At 36.8% G+C, this 22,931-nt stretch overlaps 1 protein-coding gene across 3 annotated transcripts in view; it reads left to right on the forward strand.

Moving 5' to 3' along the window:
• Positions 1–22,710, forward strand: part of MTPN (myotrophin) — a 112,593-nt gene extending 89,883 nt beyond the window's left edge. For all 3 annotated transcript variants that reach the window (XM_075158267.1, XM_075158249.1, XM_075158258.1), the window contains 3 exons: positions 8,835–8,948; positions 10,128–10,211; positions 19,435–22,710. In XM_075158267.1, the coding sequence (XP_075014368.1) occupies positions 8,835–8,948; positions 10,128–10,211; positions 19,435–19,521 (285 nt within the window). In that variant the 3' untranslated portion in view covers positions 19,522–22,710. The remainder of the gene's footprint in view (positions 1–8,834; positions 8,949–10,127; positions 10,212–19,434) is intronic.
• Positions 22,711–22,931: the final 221 nt, after the last annotated feature.

A 22,931-nucleotide genomic window follows, 5' to 3' on the forward strand; every position in this document is an offset into this window, starting at 1 on the left:
ATGGAACTCAGCTGGGCAATGTTCTGAGCAGCCTGATCTGATTGGACCTACTTCGTGCAGATGTTGGACTAGATAACCTCCAGAATTCCCTTTCAGCCTTAAATAATCTGTGATTCCATGAGTTGGTAGACTTACAAGCTTGTAGAATTAAACTGTCTTTATATTTTTAGATTATTAGTCAGGTCTCAGGAAGCATGGTATTTGAGTTTTCCCTCATTACCGCCGGTGTTTATGACCTGTGGATTAGTTATGTAAAAACATAATTTTATGTTTTTACTGCTACAGCAAGTAGAATAAGGGCAGAAGTTTTTGTTTGACTTAAAATGTTCTTAAGCTCACAGTTATTTTAGAAATTGTAAAATGATTGACCTTGAAGAATAAAAATATGTAGAAAATAGTTTTTTTTCCACTTGTTTCTGCTGTATTGTTTTTAAGGATTCTCAATCAAGGTGTTTAGATCTGCAGTGCTAGATAGGTAACTTTTGGATGACATGACCCCCAGAGCTGACATGTGACAGCAGTAAATAGTTGAAAAGTCTATGAACACACAACTGAAACAAACATAGGTTAAACAGTGAACTTTGGCTTAAATACTTAAAATACAACCATTCTGAGAATACAAGTAGAATGGCAAAGATAGCTAAATGTATTTTTATCTTCAGAGTACTTATATGTTGTTTGTTTTTGGTTTTTTGGTTGTTTGTTTGTTTGGTTTTTTTTCTTTCCAGAGGTGGATGAATCTGGAAAAAGTTGTACTGGAAAATGATTGAAGGGGTGACTCAAAACTTTGAGAAAAGGAAGGAGAGTATTAGGGGAAGATTAATACACGTTAGTTCCTCCATACCCCCCACATCCCCATTGTGGAAGTGCAAGATTGTCTGCTAAACCCTGTTTGAGTATATGGCTAATAATTTTTTCCAAGGTGTGGGTTGTCCAAGCTTCCTCTCCCTTCAGAAGGCTAAGGAATACATTGCTCTTAAGTGATTTCAAAGCTCAGGTTATCTATGTTCCACTTAACATAAAACTTACTCTTTCAGGCAATTAGTTAGGTGTAAAAACTAAAAATCAGTTAGATTGGAAGGAAAGATTTAATTCAGTGGATATCAGTATAGTTTCTATTATTGCAAAATATGTCTTCAGATTGCATCCAACAGCATAAATTACAGTTCACTTCTGCCAGTTTCATTTTACAAAGTTAAAATGACATCAGGATACCTGACCATGGTATTTTCAGTCAGAGGGGGATCTCTGGATTCAGAATATCACAATGTAAGAAAGATTTTACATTTCAGTTACCCCCTCCATCATTGCTATTGGGTGTATCAATGCTTACCTAGCCATCTACTAGGAATTTATTTTTTTTAAAAAGACATCTCATGAAGATGAACATAGAAAGTAGATGCTACACTGAATTTCACCAGTTTGTTTTCAAATGTTTCTTCTGGCATAAAATCCCAGAAAGATTTTTTTTTTTGTTACACCATGCACTTTAAAGTGAAGAATGTTACTAATGTTGCATAAAGGAGTATTACACATATGATCCTTCTGATATAAAGGCCGTGCTCTGTGATATGACAAAGAAACAAAAAGGTACAATACCTAAATTTTACTTTTCTCTTTCATCCGCACATATTTGCCTATTGTTCCTACACCTGAGGAATATAAATACTCAAAACCTGAGACGCTCCTGCTTTCCGTGAGTTGAATTCTTTACATCTTTTGCTATAGATCTGTACAACAAGATTGGTTGGAAATAATTCGGATGAACTCTCTCTCTTAATCTCTTCGTTGAATTTTTAAAAACAGATACAACCAGTGTGAACAAAGGCCTGGAGGGAAGATAATAAAATATGAAGTGTTCAGAAGTAGTATTCTAAATATGCAGTAAGATATTCCAAATATCTCATTCATAGGACTTAAACTTTTCTTTATAGAAAGAGAATTTTTCACTCTTCCTCTTTCCCACTCAGACAACATTCTTGTTGTTATCACTATATTTAAAATGTCAGAGTTATCTAATACTCTCTAAGAATGGACATTCTGTATGGCAAAGAGATGGAAGTAATGCAACACACTGTACAGTGAGTTCATCTTTATCCAGAATGATGGAGACGGGAATTACTCAGTAGTGTAGCTCCTGTAGGATGCTTCCCTGCGCTCTAAGGACATATGACTGCGTGGAATCTGGTTTCCTTCATTAAAACTGGAATGAAAGAAGTGCATAAAATGGGGGGATGAAGTTATTTCTGCCTGACAGGATAAGTACAGATGGGGGTATGGAGTTGTTTCTAAATCTGAAAGAGCATTTTAATGCCACTAGTATTACAGATACTGCTCTACTAATACAGTTAACCTATGCAATAGAATTTAATGAGGTCACAATTTTCAGTTTCTATTCCTGTGGTAGAACTGCGGTGTAAATACCAGCTACTTATTTCTGGTGTGTTCGTGTGCCAAGTGGTGAATTAGATGAAGGAACAGATTCAGCTGGAAATAAGAAAACGATCAGGTTAATTCTCACACTGATTAGTTCCCTCATTGGATTCAGTGTTCAGCCACTAATTCTGATGCAGGGGTGGGAAGGATCAAACTGTGGCTAAGAGTAGTGATACTGTAACTGCTACGCAGGAGAAAAGTGGTGCTAAACTGATGAGTGAGCTGTGACATTAATAGCATGGCAGTAATGTTCTAGAGCAACACTTTTGGCAAACCACAGTGCCCAAGTGAATAGCTGGCTCAGATTCGGTTTCAGCTGGTGTGCCACTGCAAAGTAAGCCTGTGATTGAAGCATGTAGAGTATGCTGTAGGGATGCTAGAGTGGCACTAGATGAGTTTAGTTTAGCTCATTTGGCTTTAAGTGTTGATGCTTTTGAAACTGGCAAGAACTGGGAAAGGTGGAAGGTAGCAGGTAAAGCTAAACCAAGGGAGGCATGAAATACAGTCTAGGTAATAGAGCCTACAGAAAAGGTGGGGGGTGTTCAAGGACAGTGTCAATTTGGTGTGGTTAAATAATCTACCTGGAAAATAATGTGCTTTAGAACTTGTAATTTATGACTAAACTTATTCATTCAACATTTTCAATGAGCTGATATCATAACGTGCATTAGGGACAAAGTCAGTGAAATCTGATTCATTCTTTTAACTAGGGCTGCAAAAGAATAAGGAATTAAATTTGGCAGAACTTTTTCAAGGCAGCTGTTAAGGTGAGGTGCAGGTCCTTCCAGATTATTCTGAGACATCTAGCAGGCTTCACAGGAGGGCAGCTTGGCTGTCAGGGAATCCTCTCTGAGCTCAGATACAAACAGGGGGAACATGAAAAGTGGAATTGGGGGTGGGTACCCAGGAAGAATGTAGGCCCTTTCCCAGGGTGTGCAGGGGTGGAACTAAAAAAGCCAAAGCTTGACTGGAGTTAAACTGGAAAAGGACATGAGACACGACCAGGATTTTTGTGTAGGTATATTGGCAAGAAAAGGTGGAGCAAGGAAAATGTGTGTGATAGAGGATAGTGGAAGAATTAAGTTCAAGAGTAACTAATTTTGACAGTACTCACTTAAGACATTAGTTAGAACGGATCTTTTTATGAATTGAATTGCTCCATTACAGAAAGTGGGTGATAGCTGCATTCGGAGGATGCTATAATGAACCCTACTATTAGTTATTTAAAAAGCAGAGAAAACTCTTGAAAATATTTAGAACTGAGCTTCAAGTTTTTATTTTCCTGTCCTTCAGTGAAAAGTTGATAGCCAGCCTTTAACTGAAGCTGATGCTTAAAGTCCTTCTAAATCAATATTCTGCTGTTATCCATGTATGTGAGTTTTCTAAGTAGGACCAATAAGATCAATGTGTTATAAAAATCTTCTTTCATGCTCTCTTGTTTAGGAATTGGAGATTCAGAGAGGCTTTTCTTTACCTGTAATCAGATTTTAGTAGAGGGGATTAAAGCAGATACCTGCTAACAGCTGGTTCTGATGTTTCATGTGTTGAACTGGTTTTTAATGTTGTTGCATAGCTGGTGCTCTAGGTCTTTGATCTGCAAAGAAAAACATTAGTGATGTGGTTTATGCCAGACTTAGCCTTAAATATCTGACTAAGTAAACTCAATGTATTCTGGAAGGTCATTAAAGAGGTAATCATGTCTTTCCTTTTGCAAGGGCAAATTCTTTTCTGAGGTTTTGCACAAACATTTACCCAATTGTTATTGAATTTGTAGGTCCACTCTAGAAAGTGAAAATAAATAATCTTAGGAGAGGTGTGGCCTTTGACTGAAGGTATATGTTATTTTGAAGTTGATATGATTCTTTGATTCTGACTTAATTACGTCTCCTTCAAAGTACCCTCATAATTATTAACCTTGTTGCTGCTCTATTAGACTCTAGAAGATGGCAAAAGTCCCATAAAACTTCCTGGGAGAATTGTTCTGTCACTTTTTGTCTAATATACATAAGATTTTGTTCCTGCGGGCATAAAGGGAAAAACTGCTTTTTAGCAGTTCATGTGGTATGCCTGTGCGGAGTATGGTCTTTTTTTAAAGAAAACCTTTAGCAGCTATTTAGTACAGTCTTAGTTTCAGCCTACCAAAATATTGGTTTCTTTGGTGTCTCAGAGGTCAGTATTGAGAATCGTCACCTGATAAGATTGCTGATACCCAAGTTCATAACATTCAGTATGATGTCTTTGGCCTATATTGTTCAAAAATACAGTAATTTCTGAAAACTTTATACGGAGATAACTCTTTTCTTTGAGTCTTTACTTCCTATGCTGTTTCCTGCCTCAGCCTGTTACAGGGCTTGAGAGACCACTTTGCCTCATTCTGTTGACATAATTAGCCACACCTTCACCAGAGCTGCCTTATTTGAGAGGGGGCTCAAATCTTGACCTTATGCTTAGATTTCTTTTGTCATATGAAGATGTGAATTGGCATTTGGAACTTGTTGCTATAGCCATAATATATAATTTCTTTGCTAATGTGAATCCTTGAATTCTCTAGTGCATTCTCTAGTCAGTCACTTTTTATATGCCATCATACAGAGAAGATGCATTCCCTACACAAAATGTGATCTATCATGGCTGGCCAGTCTGTCAAAACTGAGAACCCAACTGCCCAGGTAAGTCAACATCTCCCACTGGCTTAGCTGAACAGGATACTTCAAGTGGAAGAGCAAAAGAATCCAACTTGGAGTGCTCATCCAGTGAAGACAAAAATCAACATCCACAGGATTGTATATCCTAAGCTTAAAGGAGAACAGCAGCTTGTTTAAATAATATTTGACAACCTTGTCTAGGATGTTAGATGTGTTTCACATCGCTGACTAACCAAGCAAAAGGTTTATTGTTGCAGCTGTGGTAACTACTGTCTTTGGCATCAGTGTACTACCAATTTGGATCATGAGGGTTCAAGCAGTGTTCTGACTTTCCCATTTTATAGGTGATTTTATATGCAACTTGTATCTTGGAGACTTAATTAAGAACATAAATGGCAGCTGGTGTAGATAAAGATTGAAAGTTTGTATCTTTAATTGAAATTCTCTTAAAAGTCGGTATTTCAATGTCTAAAGGCACTTTCCCTTTGCAAAAGTGTAATTATAAGGATATTCTTGTGAGTTTTATAACAGCTTGTCTTTAATTTGAATAATTTGTGTGTAGGGGTAACGTTTAGTTGACCTATAAAGTTTTCAGTGAAACTATTTAGTCTTCCAGCATGAAACTCCATCTGAAAAAGAATTTACTGTTTCCATGGATACAGATAGATCTCTAGACCAGTGGTCTCCAAACCTTTTTGATCGTGCACCCCATCAGTAAAAAAAAATTGAGCGTGCATCACCAATATCTGTATATTTATTTATAAATTATATACATGTACTACTGTACTAATCTATTATGTACATTATAAAACATACCCAAAAATGGAAATTAAAGATGAGATAAAGATTAAATAAACACTATTTTTACAATACAAAAAATATTTTCTTCTCACACCTCAATGGATTGTCCTGCACACCTCTTCAGGTTTTCACATCCACTTTGGAGACCACTTCTGCTCTTACGGGGAGATGCCCCAGGCAATATAAATAGGAGATCTAAAGGCCAGAGAGAAATTGTTTATGAAGAGTCCTGCAAGTTTTCTGATATACGTGTGTTAGAGACTGCATTTAAAGCAGGTGCCAGGGTTTGATCCCTGTATGTGAAATTGATTGACTTGTCTTCCCTTCCTACTTCTATATGTCTTGGACTGGGAGTAGGAAAGGCCAAGTGAAGTTTTATAACATTCAGTGATCTGTTTTACAGTGGCTTTTCACACTCATGAAACAACTGGATATTTGACTTTCTTTATTGCAGAACCTAGGAATACTTGGTTTTTTTATTTTTGTAATTTATCGGGTATCTTTGTTTTGTTAATTTGGACTAACATGTCCTGGTGTTTGACTTTGCATGCTGTTGATGTATTTTCTCAGCGCTACTATTCAAATCCATGTAGTCTGTGTTTCGGACATCTTTGTTTGCAGGTTTTTTGCTAGGTACTCCCTTATAAACAAGCTTTCATCGTCTTTAAGGGAAACTTAGAAAATACTTGGTGTTTGGCTGTTGTGTGTTTTGTTGTTGTGTGTGTTTTTTTTTTCCTTCCAAAAGTTCATTGTCCAGCAGGAATTTATTCGTTCCACAACCAGACAGGGATCTGTGGTATATTCTTTAGAAAGAAAAGAAATAATCCTATAGTGTAAGCCAATGAACCAAATAATATTTATAAGTTTAAGGAGAGGGAGCTTTTTTGGACTGTCCTAATGATGATTCTAAATTTCTTTTTGAATGTGAACTTTGTAGCTTTACTGTGTGCTGTCCCGGGAGTTAGCTTGCTTGTCCTTCTCCCTTACCCCCTTATTTACCATGTCTTAACATGCGTCAGACATTGCAGGAGTTTTTAGAGCCTGTTTTGGGTAGTGATTGCATGGCTTTTATATGGTTGGCTTCCTAAACTTATGCATCCCAATCCGTATGTATCTGTAAACATCATGTGTTATTTAAATGCCAGTTGTTTTTAAATTGATGGGAAGTGGCAAGGTATGAATAAGAATATGGGTAGGGCTTAACTACCTAGGTAAGCTAAGTATATGCTGCTTCCTTATACACTTTTCTGACCAGTGTGGCTATTTGTATGCTTTTAGTGTACTGTGATCTGGATGATTTTTTTTTTAATTGGAACACAGTTGTTACCATATCCCCACCAACGTTTTGTACTGAAATTCAACAAAAGTTACATCACAATACTGTTTACCAGTAAAGTTGTTGCGAATAAAGAGTTAGGCCTTCATTTAGTCATATTGGAATTTTACGTTATAAACTATTGTACAGTATTGATAGTCCACATCGCTAAAGCTGTGGTGGACTTTGTTTAGAAGTACAATTTGTTGCTGTTCTGAAAATCATAGATAAAAGTAAAGCTATCTTTTTCCTGATGTCCAACATGCTTCAGAATCCATAGCCATATTTCAGGGTCAGTAACAGCAGTTGCAGAGCTTTTTTCATTGTGCTACTTGCTGCTGCTTCATGCTACTTTGAAGCCAGAACCTTCAACAGCGTGAGAACCAGGTCCTGATCTCTGAGACCACAGAATGTAGTGTGTTTTAGTTAAACACCTGAAGTTAAACACGCTTGTGTAGCTTTGACTTTCAGCAGGGTATATTATGAGAAAAAATGAATACTGTATTGATAGGAGAGGAGAATTCTGAAGTCGACTTGTTATTTGACTGGTAGTATAAAACTCTGATAATATAGAACATCAAATGCAGAATAAGATTTCCTTCTGACAATCTCCTCTGTTCTTAGAAGGGAGGGGATGTCTGGAAGATATATGTCAAGCCCTCTATTCTGTGAACTTTCTAGAGATCTGGAGCAGGAGTGAGGGAACTGCAGGGGCTCAATAGAGAAGTATGAATTGATGCTGCAGCTGAAATTCTTTTGATTGTTTTTCTGTGGAGATGCAGGACTTGAGGTATGATGCTAAATTTAGCCACTCCCTAAAATACTAACATTACTTGCACATACGAACAAGAAGTCACTTACCACATAGCTTGTCAGTATTTTGTTTCCAGTAACTTCTCGTCATTACTGAAGTGCAGCAAATCAGTTTATCCTTAGTTGCACAACCCAAGGTGAAGAAACAAAGCTGATTAGGCACTCACTAAATTAAATTTTGTTTACGCCTTAAGAGATGTCTCAATCCACTAGTACAAGTGGCATTAGAATACATCTTCCTGTGTCCTGATTTGGTTGACTGTCTTCAGACTTTTTTGTGTCATGTAGAATTGGCAGGTGCTATTTATAAAACAATGGATGGTTTCATAATTGGGTTTTAAGTTATGGATGGTCTGTACTCACTTGCTGGTAGTTATGAAGCTGACTTACTTCCTGACTTACTGCATCTGGTTTCTCAGTGTGTAAAACTTCCAATATGTGTAGAAGCAGGTAAAGTAACTTAGCCAGATAACTAGGATCCCACCTGGGGGGAAGGAGAAGCAAAATGAGCCAATGTGAGCATTTTTACAAGCTGTAATAATTATTTTTCTTTTTTTTTGTTTTCAATCACATGAGTTACCTAGTGCACTTGGGTACTCACTACACTTGAGATGCAGTGTGGAAGGAGGGACCAAGGTTGTCTTACAGTCTTAAATGCACAGATGAGGGAAAGGAAATCGAGCAACTTAATTTTCATTTTCCTTTTTACTTAAATATTTGGATGGAACATTCTTCAGCATATTTGAAGGTGTTGGATTTTCTTCAAGCTCTTCTTGGTGTGTTAGCTCTAAAATTTTGCTTATTAGATTATGTTTACATTGAAGGGTGAAGATGTCAACCGGACACTTGAAGGTGGGAGGAAGCCTCTTCACTATGCAGCAGACTGTGGACAGCTTGAGATTCTGGAATTTCTGCTATTGAAAGGAGCTGATATTAATGTATGTACATCAATTTGCAAACAGATGTTAGTATGTTAGGATGTCCTCCCCCCCCGCCCCATATATAAGGGATGGGTATAAGTGCCTAAGTGGTTACTGAAAGACTTAAATGAAACTAAATTTGATGCATTTAAAAATATTTGAGAGGTGGTCTCCTAGAGATTAGAAGCTTAAAACTACATTTATTAAATGTTTTTATTCTTTTTGGACACACTGGGAAAAGTTGTTTGTAGCTATAAAAAGTTAAATTTAATTTGACCATGATTAGAAAAATAAATCCAGTAATCAAATCTAAAGAAAGTTTGCATGGAATAACCCAAAGTTTGTTGGAAGGGGCTTCAGAAGACAGTGCAATGCATCCTTGGCCAGGGCACGATCAACTCTGTTTAAATTGATGCGCTTCTCTCTTTTTTGGAGACATTCTTACTTGCACAAACTTAGTCATTTTGCTGTAGCTTGAAATGCATGGCTTTTTGTCGTGAAAAGACTTGGCTGGGCTGTATTGGCACTTCAAAATACTTTAGTTCTGCATAAAGTGAAGTTTCTAAATACTCTAACCATACACCCCACTTTAGAACACTGTGCTTTAGAATACTTGTCTGAAAGTTGATGTACAACACATCTTAGCTTTAGTCCTTTACAAAATGGCTTGGATTTTTTCCTTGGTGTCTGGAAAGGTTATCTCTTCCTCAGGAGTTCTAACTGGAGAGGAGGAAAAAATGGAGGAAAAAATAAGAACATTTCAGTTGCTCCATTTCTTATTCTTTCCAGGACTATAGTTCAGAGAGGAGAAGACAGCCCAAACAATGTTTCAGCCAAAACTGGTGTCTGAAGTCAGGCTGGCTGAGAAACGGGAGAATTAGGAGTACTGTTTTTAAATTGGGCAAAATTTGTCAGCTGAAACCCCACAATTTCTATCTTTGGCCTAAAAAAATAGGCAAATTTTGGGATACCTAGAAGTCTTATGGAAGAAATACCTTGCTGTTACTTGTCTGTTTTTTAAACAATGATTTTTCTTTTTAAAAAGAAGAGTAAAAAATTCTGAGGGAATGCATTTCTGGATAATATTCTTAAATCCTTACCTTCACTCTACTGTTGACAAAAAAAATTAAAAAGTTAAGTGAAACCTTTTAACGCTGTGTGATATTGTGCTTCAAATAACTGTGTCTCAATTTACAGGCTCCAGACAAACATAATATCACACCACTCCTATCAGCAGTCTATGAGGGCCATGTTTCCTGTGTGAAATTGCTTCTGTCAAAGGTGAGATACAAATGTTTAGAACAAGTTATCCATTAGCAAAGTGTATTAGTATGATTTTTTTTTCAATGAGATTATGATGCTTCAGATAAGTTCAGAACATCAAACAAATGCTGTTTATGTTGCTAAACCAGAGAGGGTACTCTGATTATTGAGAAGATAATTGAAGGAGAGTTCCAGGACTTTTGCAGTGTAGCAAAAGTAATAGTGACCACTAAGAGTATTGTGAGCTCCAGCTAGAGAGCAATTAACAGCAAATCAGGCAAGAAAAAAGATGCATTCCTTCAGCAGACAGGGAGGAGTGGGATTTAGCTTTGGCAGCTGCTTAAGTGTTTCATGTGATGGAATCTCCACTGTGAAGTTGCTCAGAGGTGTGGTTTCCCTCTGCTTTTGCCAGATGACTGAAAACCCATCTGGGTTGGCAGAGTGAGGGGAAGTAAAAGTAGGAAGGCAAGCTTTCTCTGTTACAGAGCTTGTAAATTTTGTCCTGGGGAGAATTAAGCTTCATCTGTTTCTGTTCTCCCTTTGATTCATATTACAAAGGTAATCCATTTTACAAAGCAGTAGTTAATTCAAGCAATGTTTTGTCTCCATTCATATGTGCTCCTTCTTGTTACACCTCACTTACTTTGGAAAGAGGAGGTTAACAGTGCATTTTCAGTATATGAGCCCACTTAAATCATTTGACCAAAGGATTTCATGCTGTGTAATGTTTTCATATGCCACTTACAAAGTAAAATGGTTTTCCTTAACTGCCTTAAGGCTGCCTGAATTTCACTTTTCACTTCCCTGATCCTGTCTAATCTTAGTTATGCCTTTCTGTGAAGAAATGCTGTGACTGTTAATTTAGGGTTCAAATGGTGCATCCTACTTGCTTAAATTTGTTATGAGGACTGATCCTTCATTTAGGATCATTATATACATGTTACAAAAAAAAGGTATCCTTTATCCCATATTGTATTTCTTTCCATTTCTGTTTTGAAGTGTTTTGCATTCTAAATAAGTTGCTCAAATAATAAATAAGATGCCTCAAAACTTGAGTTCACACATGAATTGTCTGGCAACTAGTAAGGGTTGTGCATTCATTGTAGTCATTGTCAGCGAGGGCATTAAGGTCCTTCCTGAACCAGGTATTTTTCACGCAGTTTGTGAGAATGTATCGATCTCTATACTTGGTATAATCTGAATGGAATTGGTTAAGCTCGACAGTCGTAAAGATGAGGCAATCTTACAAAGATGTGCAGAATGTTATAAGAAAGTGAACTTGGACTAGGAGATGAGATTAGAGAAACGCTACTGCAACAGGATAGTTCGGGAAAGCTTGTATTATTTTCAGATTTCTTCATGCAGAGCTAAATGTTGCACCACATCTGCTTGCTTCCATTCACTTAGGCTAGCTGATGAAATATTTATGAACTGGAACTTTGCTCATCAGTTCATTCTGTTTGAGGCAGATCTTATATTAAGAGGTTGTTCTTTCTCTTAATACAGCTATCTTATGACCCTTGTTTGAACATCTGTTGTCACACCTTGTTTGTCACATACGCTGATTTCTTATGTTCTTTAATAGCAGATACCTGGGAGATCAGGTAGTTCAACACTTATTGAAAGTTCTAAAAATTACTGACTGTTTAACTTTGACTGTTTAATGTTCTTCCTAGCTACTTTTGGAGTGGAGTGTATTTTATTGTTACTCCAAAAGCAGGACAAATATTGAATGTCTGATGTTAGCGTATGTAAATAGTGGAACTGCAAATGCAAATGATGGACTAATATACTTAAGATTTTTCTTCAAAGCTGTTCTTTGTTGCTTTTGTAAATACTACACTTCTACTTACTGAAGAAGCTTCATTATTTTACATGTACCTACTTTCAGCTGCCTTTATTTACCCTGTTAGTTGATCTCTTGCATATGTGGCCCCCGTCATAGAATATCCCTTAAGCTGTTGGACTAGAAGTCTAGTCCACTAGAAGTGGACTAGAAGTCCTTAACATATTTTTAAAGAGGAAAACAAAAATAATGAATTTTTTTTGTACTTTCACAAGTTTTGAGAACCGATGTACAGTGATGCATATCTTCTTAGTCTGTTTGCATACCACAAATATAAAAAAGTTAGCAGTTTGATCAAGTTAAAATTATGTAAGGAATAAGAGATTGTTCCTCTTCACCTGCTAAGATTAGATTTCATATAAATAATTCTATGTTGGATGCAGTTGTTGATTTGGAAATTGAATTGTTTTAAGCTAACATTCTGTACTGCCTTCTACAGTAGGTGAATCATGGGGATGTTTGTAAACCTTTCATGTGAGACTTTTGAGCTATTGAGAGGGGGAGGGGTGTTCCATGAAATGTTTCAGACATTAATCGGACATAAAATGCAAAAAATATACCTTAATAAAAGTACTGAATATGAAAAAGGTTAACTTAGTCAAGGTCACTTCCAGGATTTCTGTAAACTTGCTGTTACTGTAGAAGATTTATTCATCTGATGGAAGTAAGCTGGTTACTCTTTCATGTAGTGTGACCACAGAGCATTCTTTCAACAATCTTCCACTGAAAGCAGTAAAAACATTAAAAGTATTTGGGCATAATTCACTTTCAGAGGATAATATATACATATAAATAGTAGAGACACTGAATCAAGATTCTAAGCTGCTAAACTGACTACAATGATTAGAGTGGCCCCTTGATCTTAAGCTGAAGTAGCCTGGGCTGCTGCAAATCTGTGCTTTCTGTTGTTGATACTGGTGATCATGCAGTTGCACAGTGAAACACAGTCAAGCTGCTTCTAAGCTCATATTAGAAACAATTTACACTCATAAGAGCTTAACTTTAAAAGTACTGGGGGACCTACGCTGGCTCTTACCAGTTCAGTCTCTACAGAAGTTTTTAATGTACACGTCACGTGACTAATACAATTTTCTCTGGATGATACTAACAGTTGAAGCCATTACACCAACTGTTGTCCCTTAAAAAGAAGCATTTTGTTTTATGGAATTTCAAGTAACTTTCAACAAGGCTTTCCTATGATAAAGCACAGTTTGTTACTCTTGTTATTCCTCAGAAACAACTGTTTTGGGGTTCTTAGCTAATGCTTATTACACATGGAATTTGAATGCTGTGATGACACTGTGTCTAAGATACAAATGGTTTATCTGAGGATCACTGTCAGCCCGCATACAGCTGAACCGATAGAATCATAGAATCATTTAGGTTGGAAAAGGCCCTTAAGATAATCGAGTCCAACCGTAAACGCTATCAAGTCCACCACTAAACCATGTCCCTAGGTGCCACGTCTACATGCCTTTTAAATACCTCCAGGGATGGTGACTCAACCACTTCCCTGGGCAGCCTGTTCCAGTGCTTGACAACCCTTTCAATTGTGAAGAATTTTTTCCTAATACCCAATTTGCAGTTTTATGTGAAGGCAGTGGAGGGAGAGAGATATTTCAAATTCTCAAGAACTCCCTGAAGCACTGATCTGGTTTGACAGTATCGTAGCAGGGTGATACCTTGGACAAGCCCTCTGTCTCAGAAGCAGAACTTTTTACTTTATTGTGCAGTATTTGTAGGAATATGTTGAGGAAAAGCATAGATAAATCAGCTTGGACTGTATCTAACACGCAGATTAAATAATTTTTAAAAAACCTCGAAGGGACCCAAAGAGGTTATCTTCAAGTCATTTTTAAGAATGCCGCTGTTGTAGTAGATGACTGTCTGACTTGTTCTTGAAGACCTTTCGTCTGCTATTCCTTAATATATTCAACTTTCCATCATGCTGGAGTTTGAACTGGAATAGAACTGTAACATTGTTTGTCAAGTTGTAGTATCACCACCATTATGGAAGTTGTGGCTAGGTTTGGTCAGCTTCTGAATAAAATTACTGTTGCTGGGAGAGTTGTGTTGCGTTGCATATCCTGTATCTATATCCTGTGGCTCTCAAGGGCTTGAATGCATATAAAATTATATAAATATGCTCCTTTCTGAAAATCCAAAAGATCTTACTAGCAACCTTAACTCTTAACTTGAGTAACTTTGTTTTGGGCATTTGTAACTGTAGGGAGATAGAATTTAACATGCTGCTTTCTGAAGAAACAAAGTGGGAAAACTGTGGTATGTGATCTATAAATGGCCCTTTCCTTGAGCAATTTGAAATATTCCAGTTTTAAAGCAGTTTTTGAGGCTGTAGTTTGACAAGACAAAACATTCAATGGTATAAGGAGTGTCTATGCTATCACCAGTCCCCTAAAATGGATTTTGTATGGCAGCATTTGGAAATGGGTGAGCAATCTAGCAAGACCTTACAAAAAACCACCTCATCAGTGGCCTTGTCAGGATTGATATGGGTCTGTGGAGATGGGGGGGGACCTAATTAAGCAGGCATTGCCACTGGATGCTTTGTAACATACAGCCAATGTGCAGTTATGTTTAAATCTGCCCAGCCAAATACTTGGGTTGTCTTCAGAAGTTTAATTTGTGGTGTTCTGCAGCAGTTTTAATCACATAAGAGTGAAGGAGTGCTTGTACGCAGTTTTTCTTGCCTTACTGTCCCATCAGTGAGTGGGATGAGCACACTACCAACATTAGGCTGCAGTCCCATGTTACAGCTAAGCCAATGCAAAGATTAGTTGCCTGCAGAACAAGTGATGCTGTTCAGTCTTTAATACTCTTACCTACATATTCCTACTGCTTCCTTGCAATAGGCCTGGTGTTTACGCTGTTCATTTGTCCCTATTGCAAGTTAATTTTCTGTAGTTAGTTTCCTGCCAATTGAGGCCTCCTGGTGCCAAATCAAGAGACAGAACTGAAATATCTTCATTTTCACTTCAGCAGCTGCCTTGGGAATTTTTTCAGTGTTTTTAGTGTGACCTACCTGTTCCAGAGGGTGGTCTCCTGGGTTTGATTACAGTTTTTGTAGATGTACAGTAGAACCCATTTTCTCTGTTTTACTGCTCACCTAGTCTCTGTGTTGCTCCTTTGTAAATGGCAGATGGTGTTTGCTTGTTGCCACGTACTAAATGCTCACTGAGCTGTCTCTGTGGCACTGTTTTTGTAGGGGATGGATGAATTTCAGATGAAATTTGAGAATAAGAGACATGGAACAGATGGGAACGATGAAGCTGAAGTCCCTTTAGCTAGCCCTGTAGTGTTCCTTATACCCACACTTGCCTTATACTATTAGTTGCAAAGGTACAAGTGGTCTCTTTCTCATCATTACCATACTTCATGTTTATTCTTGAAGAACTATGCGGAAAATATTTTTGCAAGCCCATTTGTCATCATCATTTTGAAAGCCTGGTTCACTGTTACTAGTTTTGATAAGCTAAAGAAACACCAGCTATTGTAATTTGACAGAGGTACCTGGGATATTGTCAATCCGAATACCAGTTTGGTTTAATAACAATGTTTTTGACCTTTGTATGGAAAGTAACATTCAGCTATAATTTTAGGTGGGATGAGATGTTAAGGAGGTAAGTGAAGCGGAAATGTCATATCTTGTGTTCATTTTTTCACTTCTGCCTTTTTAGTATTATTAAAAATATTAAATGACATAATAATATTGGAAGATATTCTACTATAAGGGAGGAAATGAATTTTCAGTAGCTTTTGACAAAGTTAGAACAGAATTGTCTTCCAAAATACCAGGTTTTTATTTTCCTCATGTTATGTACTAGCCTTCTACAAAACAAAATAACAGATAAAGCAATGAGTACTGAGAACTAGACTGAAGCAACATCAGTCGCTGTATTTCAGTTTGCTTTTAGTTTTTTCGAGGATAGCGAATTTAAGGGATACCTATTTGGAAAGCAGAAAGATATGTAGGTAAATAAATATAAAATTCAAATTGTTCCATGTTTTTCTTTAAGAACCTTATCTCTGATTTTGTAATGTAAAAAGATTTTTTTTTTAGTGTAGTGTAGGAGAAACCAGTATCATGTTAAAATAGACAATTAAACTGTTTTGAATGCTTCTAATGGAGGATGAGGTTTGTCGCAAAAGATGTGACAAATCTCATCCATTTGTTCATCTTTCAGAATAGTTCTGCTTTTTGTGAAATATCTAATGCAATTTGATCTCTGCTTTCTACTAAGAACGTGTTATACGAAATACCCTGTTGGGTTAGGCAATTTAGCACCTTTTTTCTCCTCTGATGCCATTTGGGAAAAGTTGTGAGTTTGACCACTTCTGCTCACTTATTCCCCTCATTCATAGTTGTTGTATTGGGGATTTTGGAGGTACACACATCTATCCCCTTTAAAAAGTGTTTATAGATTTAGTGTCTATTAATTCATCCATATCCTTTTTGAACAAGCTGACATCAGTGTCCGTAACTTCATCTGGCAACTCGTTCTGGAAGTTTGCTGCTTGCTGTGTAAACCAGTCTTCTACCAGCTTCATTAAGTGCCCCCACTTCCAGTTTCACAGGTTTGGTGACAGCTCTGCATTGCCTTTATCTGCTGCCTTCATGGGTTTTGTTGTTTTTTCTTTTCCTGAACTGCAACTGTATCCCTACTAGCTCTTGTGCTTCCTTCAGAGCATGTTTAACATTTGTGCTTTGCCCAGTGGTTTAAGAGGGCAAATGTTCGTGTTTGTTATTACCCTGTCAAAGAAAGAGAGTTTATATATATTTTTGTGTGTGTATTTTAAGAAAAGAACATAACACAAACATAAAATGTTAATAGCTTTTACTTTGGGGAAGTAGAGAATACATTCTACTTTTACATACTTTTCATTAAACTTGCTTCCAGGGAGTGTTGTACTTCTGAAAATTAAAGTCCTTTTCAACTGAACTTTATTATTCCTTCTTATTCTATTGAATACAGGCCTAGCTAAGGGGCCATTTTCCTAATTTATTAACACTGGGTTTATTAAACGGTGTCCTCCTTAGGTAGTCATGACCCTCTTATCCTACATTCAGTGAAGCTGGTTTAGAAACTCGGGTCTTGTGAGTCTAAATTTTCTGACGTACAAATGCGCAGGAGGGTGGAAAGCAGTCCTGTATATAAAGTAAAAGTTTTCTTTATCCTTTAAAGTTACCTCAGTTAACAGTTACATCAAGCCTAAGTTCCTTCAGGTTTTCTGAGCTTAACATGAAAGAACAGCTTTGAAGCCCTTTTGATTTCCTCATGGACTCTAATCTGAGAGGGCTATCTAAGCAGTAGAAATTATCAACACCTGCAAAAGCAGCCTTTCTTCTCCAGGACAACTAAGATACTAACTGTTAAATCTGTCTTTTTTTTTTTTTTAGGGGAAAAATAAATAATAAATGTTTCACAAGCAGTGGGTTTCAGTGGTTTCAGCCTAAGTGTGTGTTTGCAGTGACCAATTTATTTCTTGTGAACAGACCAATTCAACTCACCTTCATGCCCAACAGAACAGTGATGCTGCAGCATACTGTTCGGGCCAAGGATGTTACATAGTGACAGGAGAGAGGTAAATGTTGTGATTGTTCCTGTCATTGGAGTGAGTTTATTGCATATGCACAAAATGTATGACTGTATTCTGCTACCTGAAAGGTACTAGAGAGTGTGAGCTGCCTGGAAGGAATTACTGCAATTATAAGTATCCCTCTCTGAATTCTTTACTGGAGTTTTCAAGACAATTTCATTGTCCCAGGCTCTTTCCCTGATAGCAGAAGCCTGTCTCCCTGCCCCACAGCTGACTGCCACCAAACAAAACAGTCTGTTCAGCTCGTGTCTTGCACTGACGGTCTCTAGGGGGCTGCAAGAATGATGAACGGCTGCAACAGGATCAGTTTGGCCAGTGGACCACAGGTTAAGCACTGCTGCCTTAGAAACCACTGTAAAACCAGCTTTTTAGAATGGCAGACTGAATATTTACAAGTAAAGAGAGTAGAGGTTCCAAAGATGGAAATATTCTATGTTATGAAGAGTAGTATTGGCAGCAAATCATAGTAATGTCAGATCCAGTTTATTAGATTTTTAGAAACAGTTACAATGGGAAGTTCAGTGGGCTGAGAGTTGTCTTGGGAACAGACATAGTATTATGTATGGAAGTTTAGTGGTCTTTTATGTGCATAATCTTTTCTCAGTAACGAAGGTCTTGAAATTCTAGGTCCATTATGATCTTAGAAAACTATTGGGTATCCTTTACTATCAATCTGTGCACTTCCTTCGTTGTAATGTAATTGAGAAGATATTTGTACTTATTCAATAGAGAGTTTATATGTAAAACTAAAGACAAACCTCTGCAGTACGTGCTCTTGCCACCCACAGTGTTTTTCCTGTCACTTGATTGAGCAGATACATATATTTTAAAGTGAAACTTGCATATCTTCTCAAGAGGAGGTGTTCTGGAATCTAACTTATTTTCAGGAATGTCTGTAGTCTGTCCTGTGTTCTCTAATAACTTTTATCCCTTTATTTAACTACTCTATTTACAATTTAGTCAGCTTTTTCACTTTTATGTATATAACTACACAGTACTCAAAACAAACATTACTAGTGAATCACTCTCTGCTTCTCTTTTGCTCTCCTTCCATGATTCTGGCACTGAGGCTGTGTTTGTGCTTACTATTCTGCAGTTTGTCTAGTTGGTGCATTTCTGTTATCTATCCTCCTGTTGCCTCCCTATTCTGTGTCATTGCCTTTTAGGTGTAGGCATAGCTTATTCAAAACAAAACAAACAAATCAGTTTTGGACTTGGAATGATTTGGGCTTTTTTTCTATGTAGCAATAAGAATTTTTTTTTTAAAATGGGAGAGAGAAGCACAGTCCTAGATGGATGTAGTCTCTTAGGATATAGAAAGAAAAAATCAGTATGATTTGTTAGTAAGCAAGCTCTTTCAGAGGTTACCTGTTTAATTTAGCATGTGAAAAAGCTTGCTGCACCATAGATTTCATAGAAGTGTGTAATACTGAATTCTTACATTCATATGAGTAATTGCTGGAAATAAACAAAAAATCCTTCTGTTTCTATCCAAGATTAATTGATAATTTGTTGATCTTGCAACTTGCTGTGTGAAAAAGATTATGTGACTTTTTTTTTCTAGTTCTAAAGTAAATTTTGAAATTTAGATTAGCTGTGTGCCAAATAGTTTTGTACATAAATCTTGCCTATTTGGTTTCTAAATGAAAACAATGCACTGCACTGAAAAGCTGTATGTAATCAATATAATTATCCGAGGTAAGTAACTTTGTTACACACTTAATATTAATACAGCCTGGCTTTATGAATTGACAGTCCTTCTCAATGTTTTTACAGGGTGCTGATAAGACTGTGAAAGGCCCAGATGGACTAACTGCCTTTGAAGCCACTGACAACCAGGCAATCAAAACTCTTCTTCAGTGACGGATGGACTGATATCTTAAATGTCTCTCCTGTGGCCTCACACTGCTGCCTGTCTGTCACTCTTTGCATCTTCCAGCTTCTTCAGCTAAATACTTTGGGGGGAGGGAAATTCTTTATGAATCAGACTAGTTAGGGGCGTGTATCGAAGATAATCTATTTGGAGCGGGTTGAAAACTATTATGAACAGTATCCCTCTAGGACTTCTTTTCAGTGCACAATCTCTTCCCATTTCTAGTGAAAATGGAAGAAGGAAGACAGACCGTGATCTTGAATTTTTGGCTTGTAAACTTCCTAGGTTAGTACTAAGATTTTTGTTGAAAGATTCCTTTAGATGGAAGTACTATGCTATGTACCTGAAACTAATTGTGAAGGAGACAATAGTCCCATGCTATTAGTGTCTGCCGTAATCTGAAGTGTAGTAATGTAGGTGGCTGGGTTGCTTTTCTCTCTTCTCTCTCAGTGGGTAGCTTTATTCTTCTTCTGCCTAAAGCTTACGTTGCAGTTTTGAGGACTTTTGATACTAGTTATTGGAGCTGTTCTTTATATTGACTAATTGGATGTCACACTAACGTTTTTCTGACTCTCAAGTAAACCAGGAAAGATCAGTTGAGGCATGGTGGTGTTACACTCCAGAATATCTGCCAAGGTACTTTTGGATGCTTGAAATTTGAGGTTTTTCTTTCTCATGTTTGTCCAGGACAGGACAGATGTTTTAAGCAACTGTTTTTGAGAGAGTTCAGAATGTCACTGTAGTTACTTCCAAAAGGATTGTAAGATGAAATTTCTTTACTCACCATGTCAGCATAAAATTTATAGACATGTGCAAAAGCTACAGGCTGCTTGGTATGCAAGGATAATCAAGTCAAAAAATGAACAGTAATTATTTAGACATTCCTATCAGGTGAATATTGTTGCTAAACTTTTCTGGTAAACTTTTAAAATAGATGTAAGCTTTCTAAGTTCAGGTGTTAGGAACAGGAAGATGTACAAGTAGAAGTCTTAACTTGCTCTAACTGGAGGAAAAAAACCCACACTTTTAATTGTGCATATCTTTGAATTGGTGTTTTGTTGTTGGCTGAATGAACCTCTTAAATGTCATTAAGGCATGGGACTTGTTCTGAAAGTTCCCAATGCAACCATACCACATTAACCATCGACTACTAGATAAGATTTACTATACCAGTAAGTATGACAGTACTGTGACAGCCTTGATAATTCATGGGAAGGTATTTCATGATGTTGTAGGATTCCCATCACATCTTATGGTCCTCAGGAATGTCTGAGCTTCTGGCTTTCATCTTGAAAATTTTCATTAGACTGCTCATTCACCCAAAACTGAGTAACAGGTTTTATAACAGAAAAGTGTGTACCACAAACTATACATCTTCCTCTTTTTTGGAATATAGATGTCAAACTTTCTGATAACATACACAATACAGAAAACAAATGTATATAATGTCTCATGCTGAATTCTTAAACAAAAGTAGTGGGTATTATTTTGATATCACTGTTGAAATTGAGAGGATATGTAGAAGTAGGCTGGTGACTACCACTCATATTTAATGGAGACTTAGTTATACTTGAATCATGTTGCATATTATGATTGAATGTCTCAGCTATAAAAAGCCTTGCATTTAGACTGTAAAAGGAGAGCAGAAACTGATTTACATGTACACGTCCCGTAAGAAAAGCAATGGAGAAAACAATCAACTCTGTCCATAAACTGTACGGTGCAATTACTCTTTGCTTCTTGGAGAAGGTTGGCAAGGAAGAGCAGAAGGGTTGGCAATCAGTGATAAATCAATTGGTGAGCTGCTGATAAAAGAACAAGCATGTTTGGTGAACAGTGCTTTTAATGACTATTTAAAGAGAACTCTTTAATCTTATCTCTGATCAGTGCTGGATTGTCACGTCATTGTAATAGTGTGAACACAGACTATAATTTTAACTCTTTGTTCAGCTATGAAAGTAACCATCTTTGGCATAAATTTGCCTCCATATTATGCTATTAAATACTTAGCTATTAAAATACTAGTCTAGAAAACTGCAATCTGTTTTTATGTGGAAAACTTGATTATTCAAGTTTTTTGTTGATTAGTGTCAAGTTGTCTGGCCATAGTGTTTTTGGTTTGTTTTTTCTCTGTATTCTCTCCTGCCCTTCCCTTCAACTCTCATTTAAGTGAGCATTATCATAGTAAAGAAACATCATCTTTGTACTAACTCTTCTGCTGATTCACTGAGGCAATTTTGCCTCCCTTTTTCTACAATTATGTGGACACCTTATTTTTTCTTACTTCACTTAAGGAAAAAAAAATGCAAACAAACTTCAGTGAGACAAGTGTTAATTTGGCTGTAATATATACCCAAGCTGCCTTTCGAGATAGTTAAAAGATGGCATTTAATGTTTGGCTCATAAAGAGGAAATACTTTTTTGCTTTTTGCACTACATATGAGGTGATTGATCATTTTGCCCAGGATTTAAAAAAAAAAAGTAATAATAAAAGCTTATGCTTTTGTAATTGTCTAGAAACTGGGCTTGTTCATTTGTTCCCTTCTTGTTAGCTATACTGTGGAAAAAATAATGGGTGACTGCCTGTATCTTTGAGTAGGTCCTAACTAGATGAAAATACCAAACTGTAAATTATTTTACATTCTGTAAACAGAATTTAAATACTTTGTCAGACTGGAATCGCATATACTTGGAAATCCACTCTGTTCTTAAACCTTTTCCTTTGAAATTTGTGCTGAATAAGTTATAACCTCAAGTATAGTTTGGATTTTGTACCCTCTGCTCCTTTTTCTTAAGGGGGAGCACGTGGGAAAAGGAGTACGATAGTTAAATGGAACTTTGTCCCTGAACATAACATTGAATTATTTATAGAACAGGCTGGTAAGAATGGAGTGTCCTAGGTCAAGCAATTGCAGTGTTGCATGCAAAATTTCAAAATGAACTTGTCTTAATTATATTTTGTAAATGGATAAACAATCATCTTTCTACGCAGTGACAGAAGAAAATTAGTGCTCTGTGCATTTTGATATTTGACTTCCTCTTTTCACCATTGTTAACTGTTTTGACACAGTTGGGTTCATCATTATCATGGTTCATAGACATCAGAATGCTAAATGATACTGTATTTTTAAGTTTGTGTTGCAAGAATGAATGGAATAAACTTGAATTGTGCGATACGAGATTGTGGAGTTTTTCTTCCCTTTCTGCTCCTGTATTTTATTAATCTCTGGCTACAGTTTTTTATTTGCCTGGAAGGTGTCTAAGCTCCAGCTCACATGAACAGTGATTAAAATCTTCAGATACTTATAAGACTTAAATGTGGAATGGAAGCTGCTTTGAGAACTAAATATATAAAGTTGTTTTTGTTTTGTTTTTTTTTTTTATTACATCCATTTAAAAA

This window comes from Calonectris borealis, chromosome 1 (assembly GCF_964195595.1).
Source record: "Calonectris borealis chromosome 1, bCalBor7.hap1.2, whole genome shotgun sequence".
Lineage (NCBI taxonomy): Eukaryota > Metazoa > Chordata > Aves > Procellariiformes > Procellariidae > Calonectris > Calonectris borealis.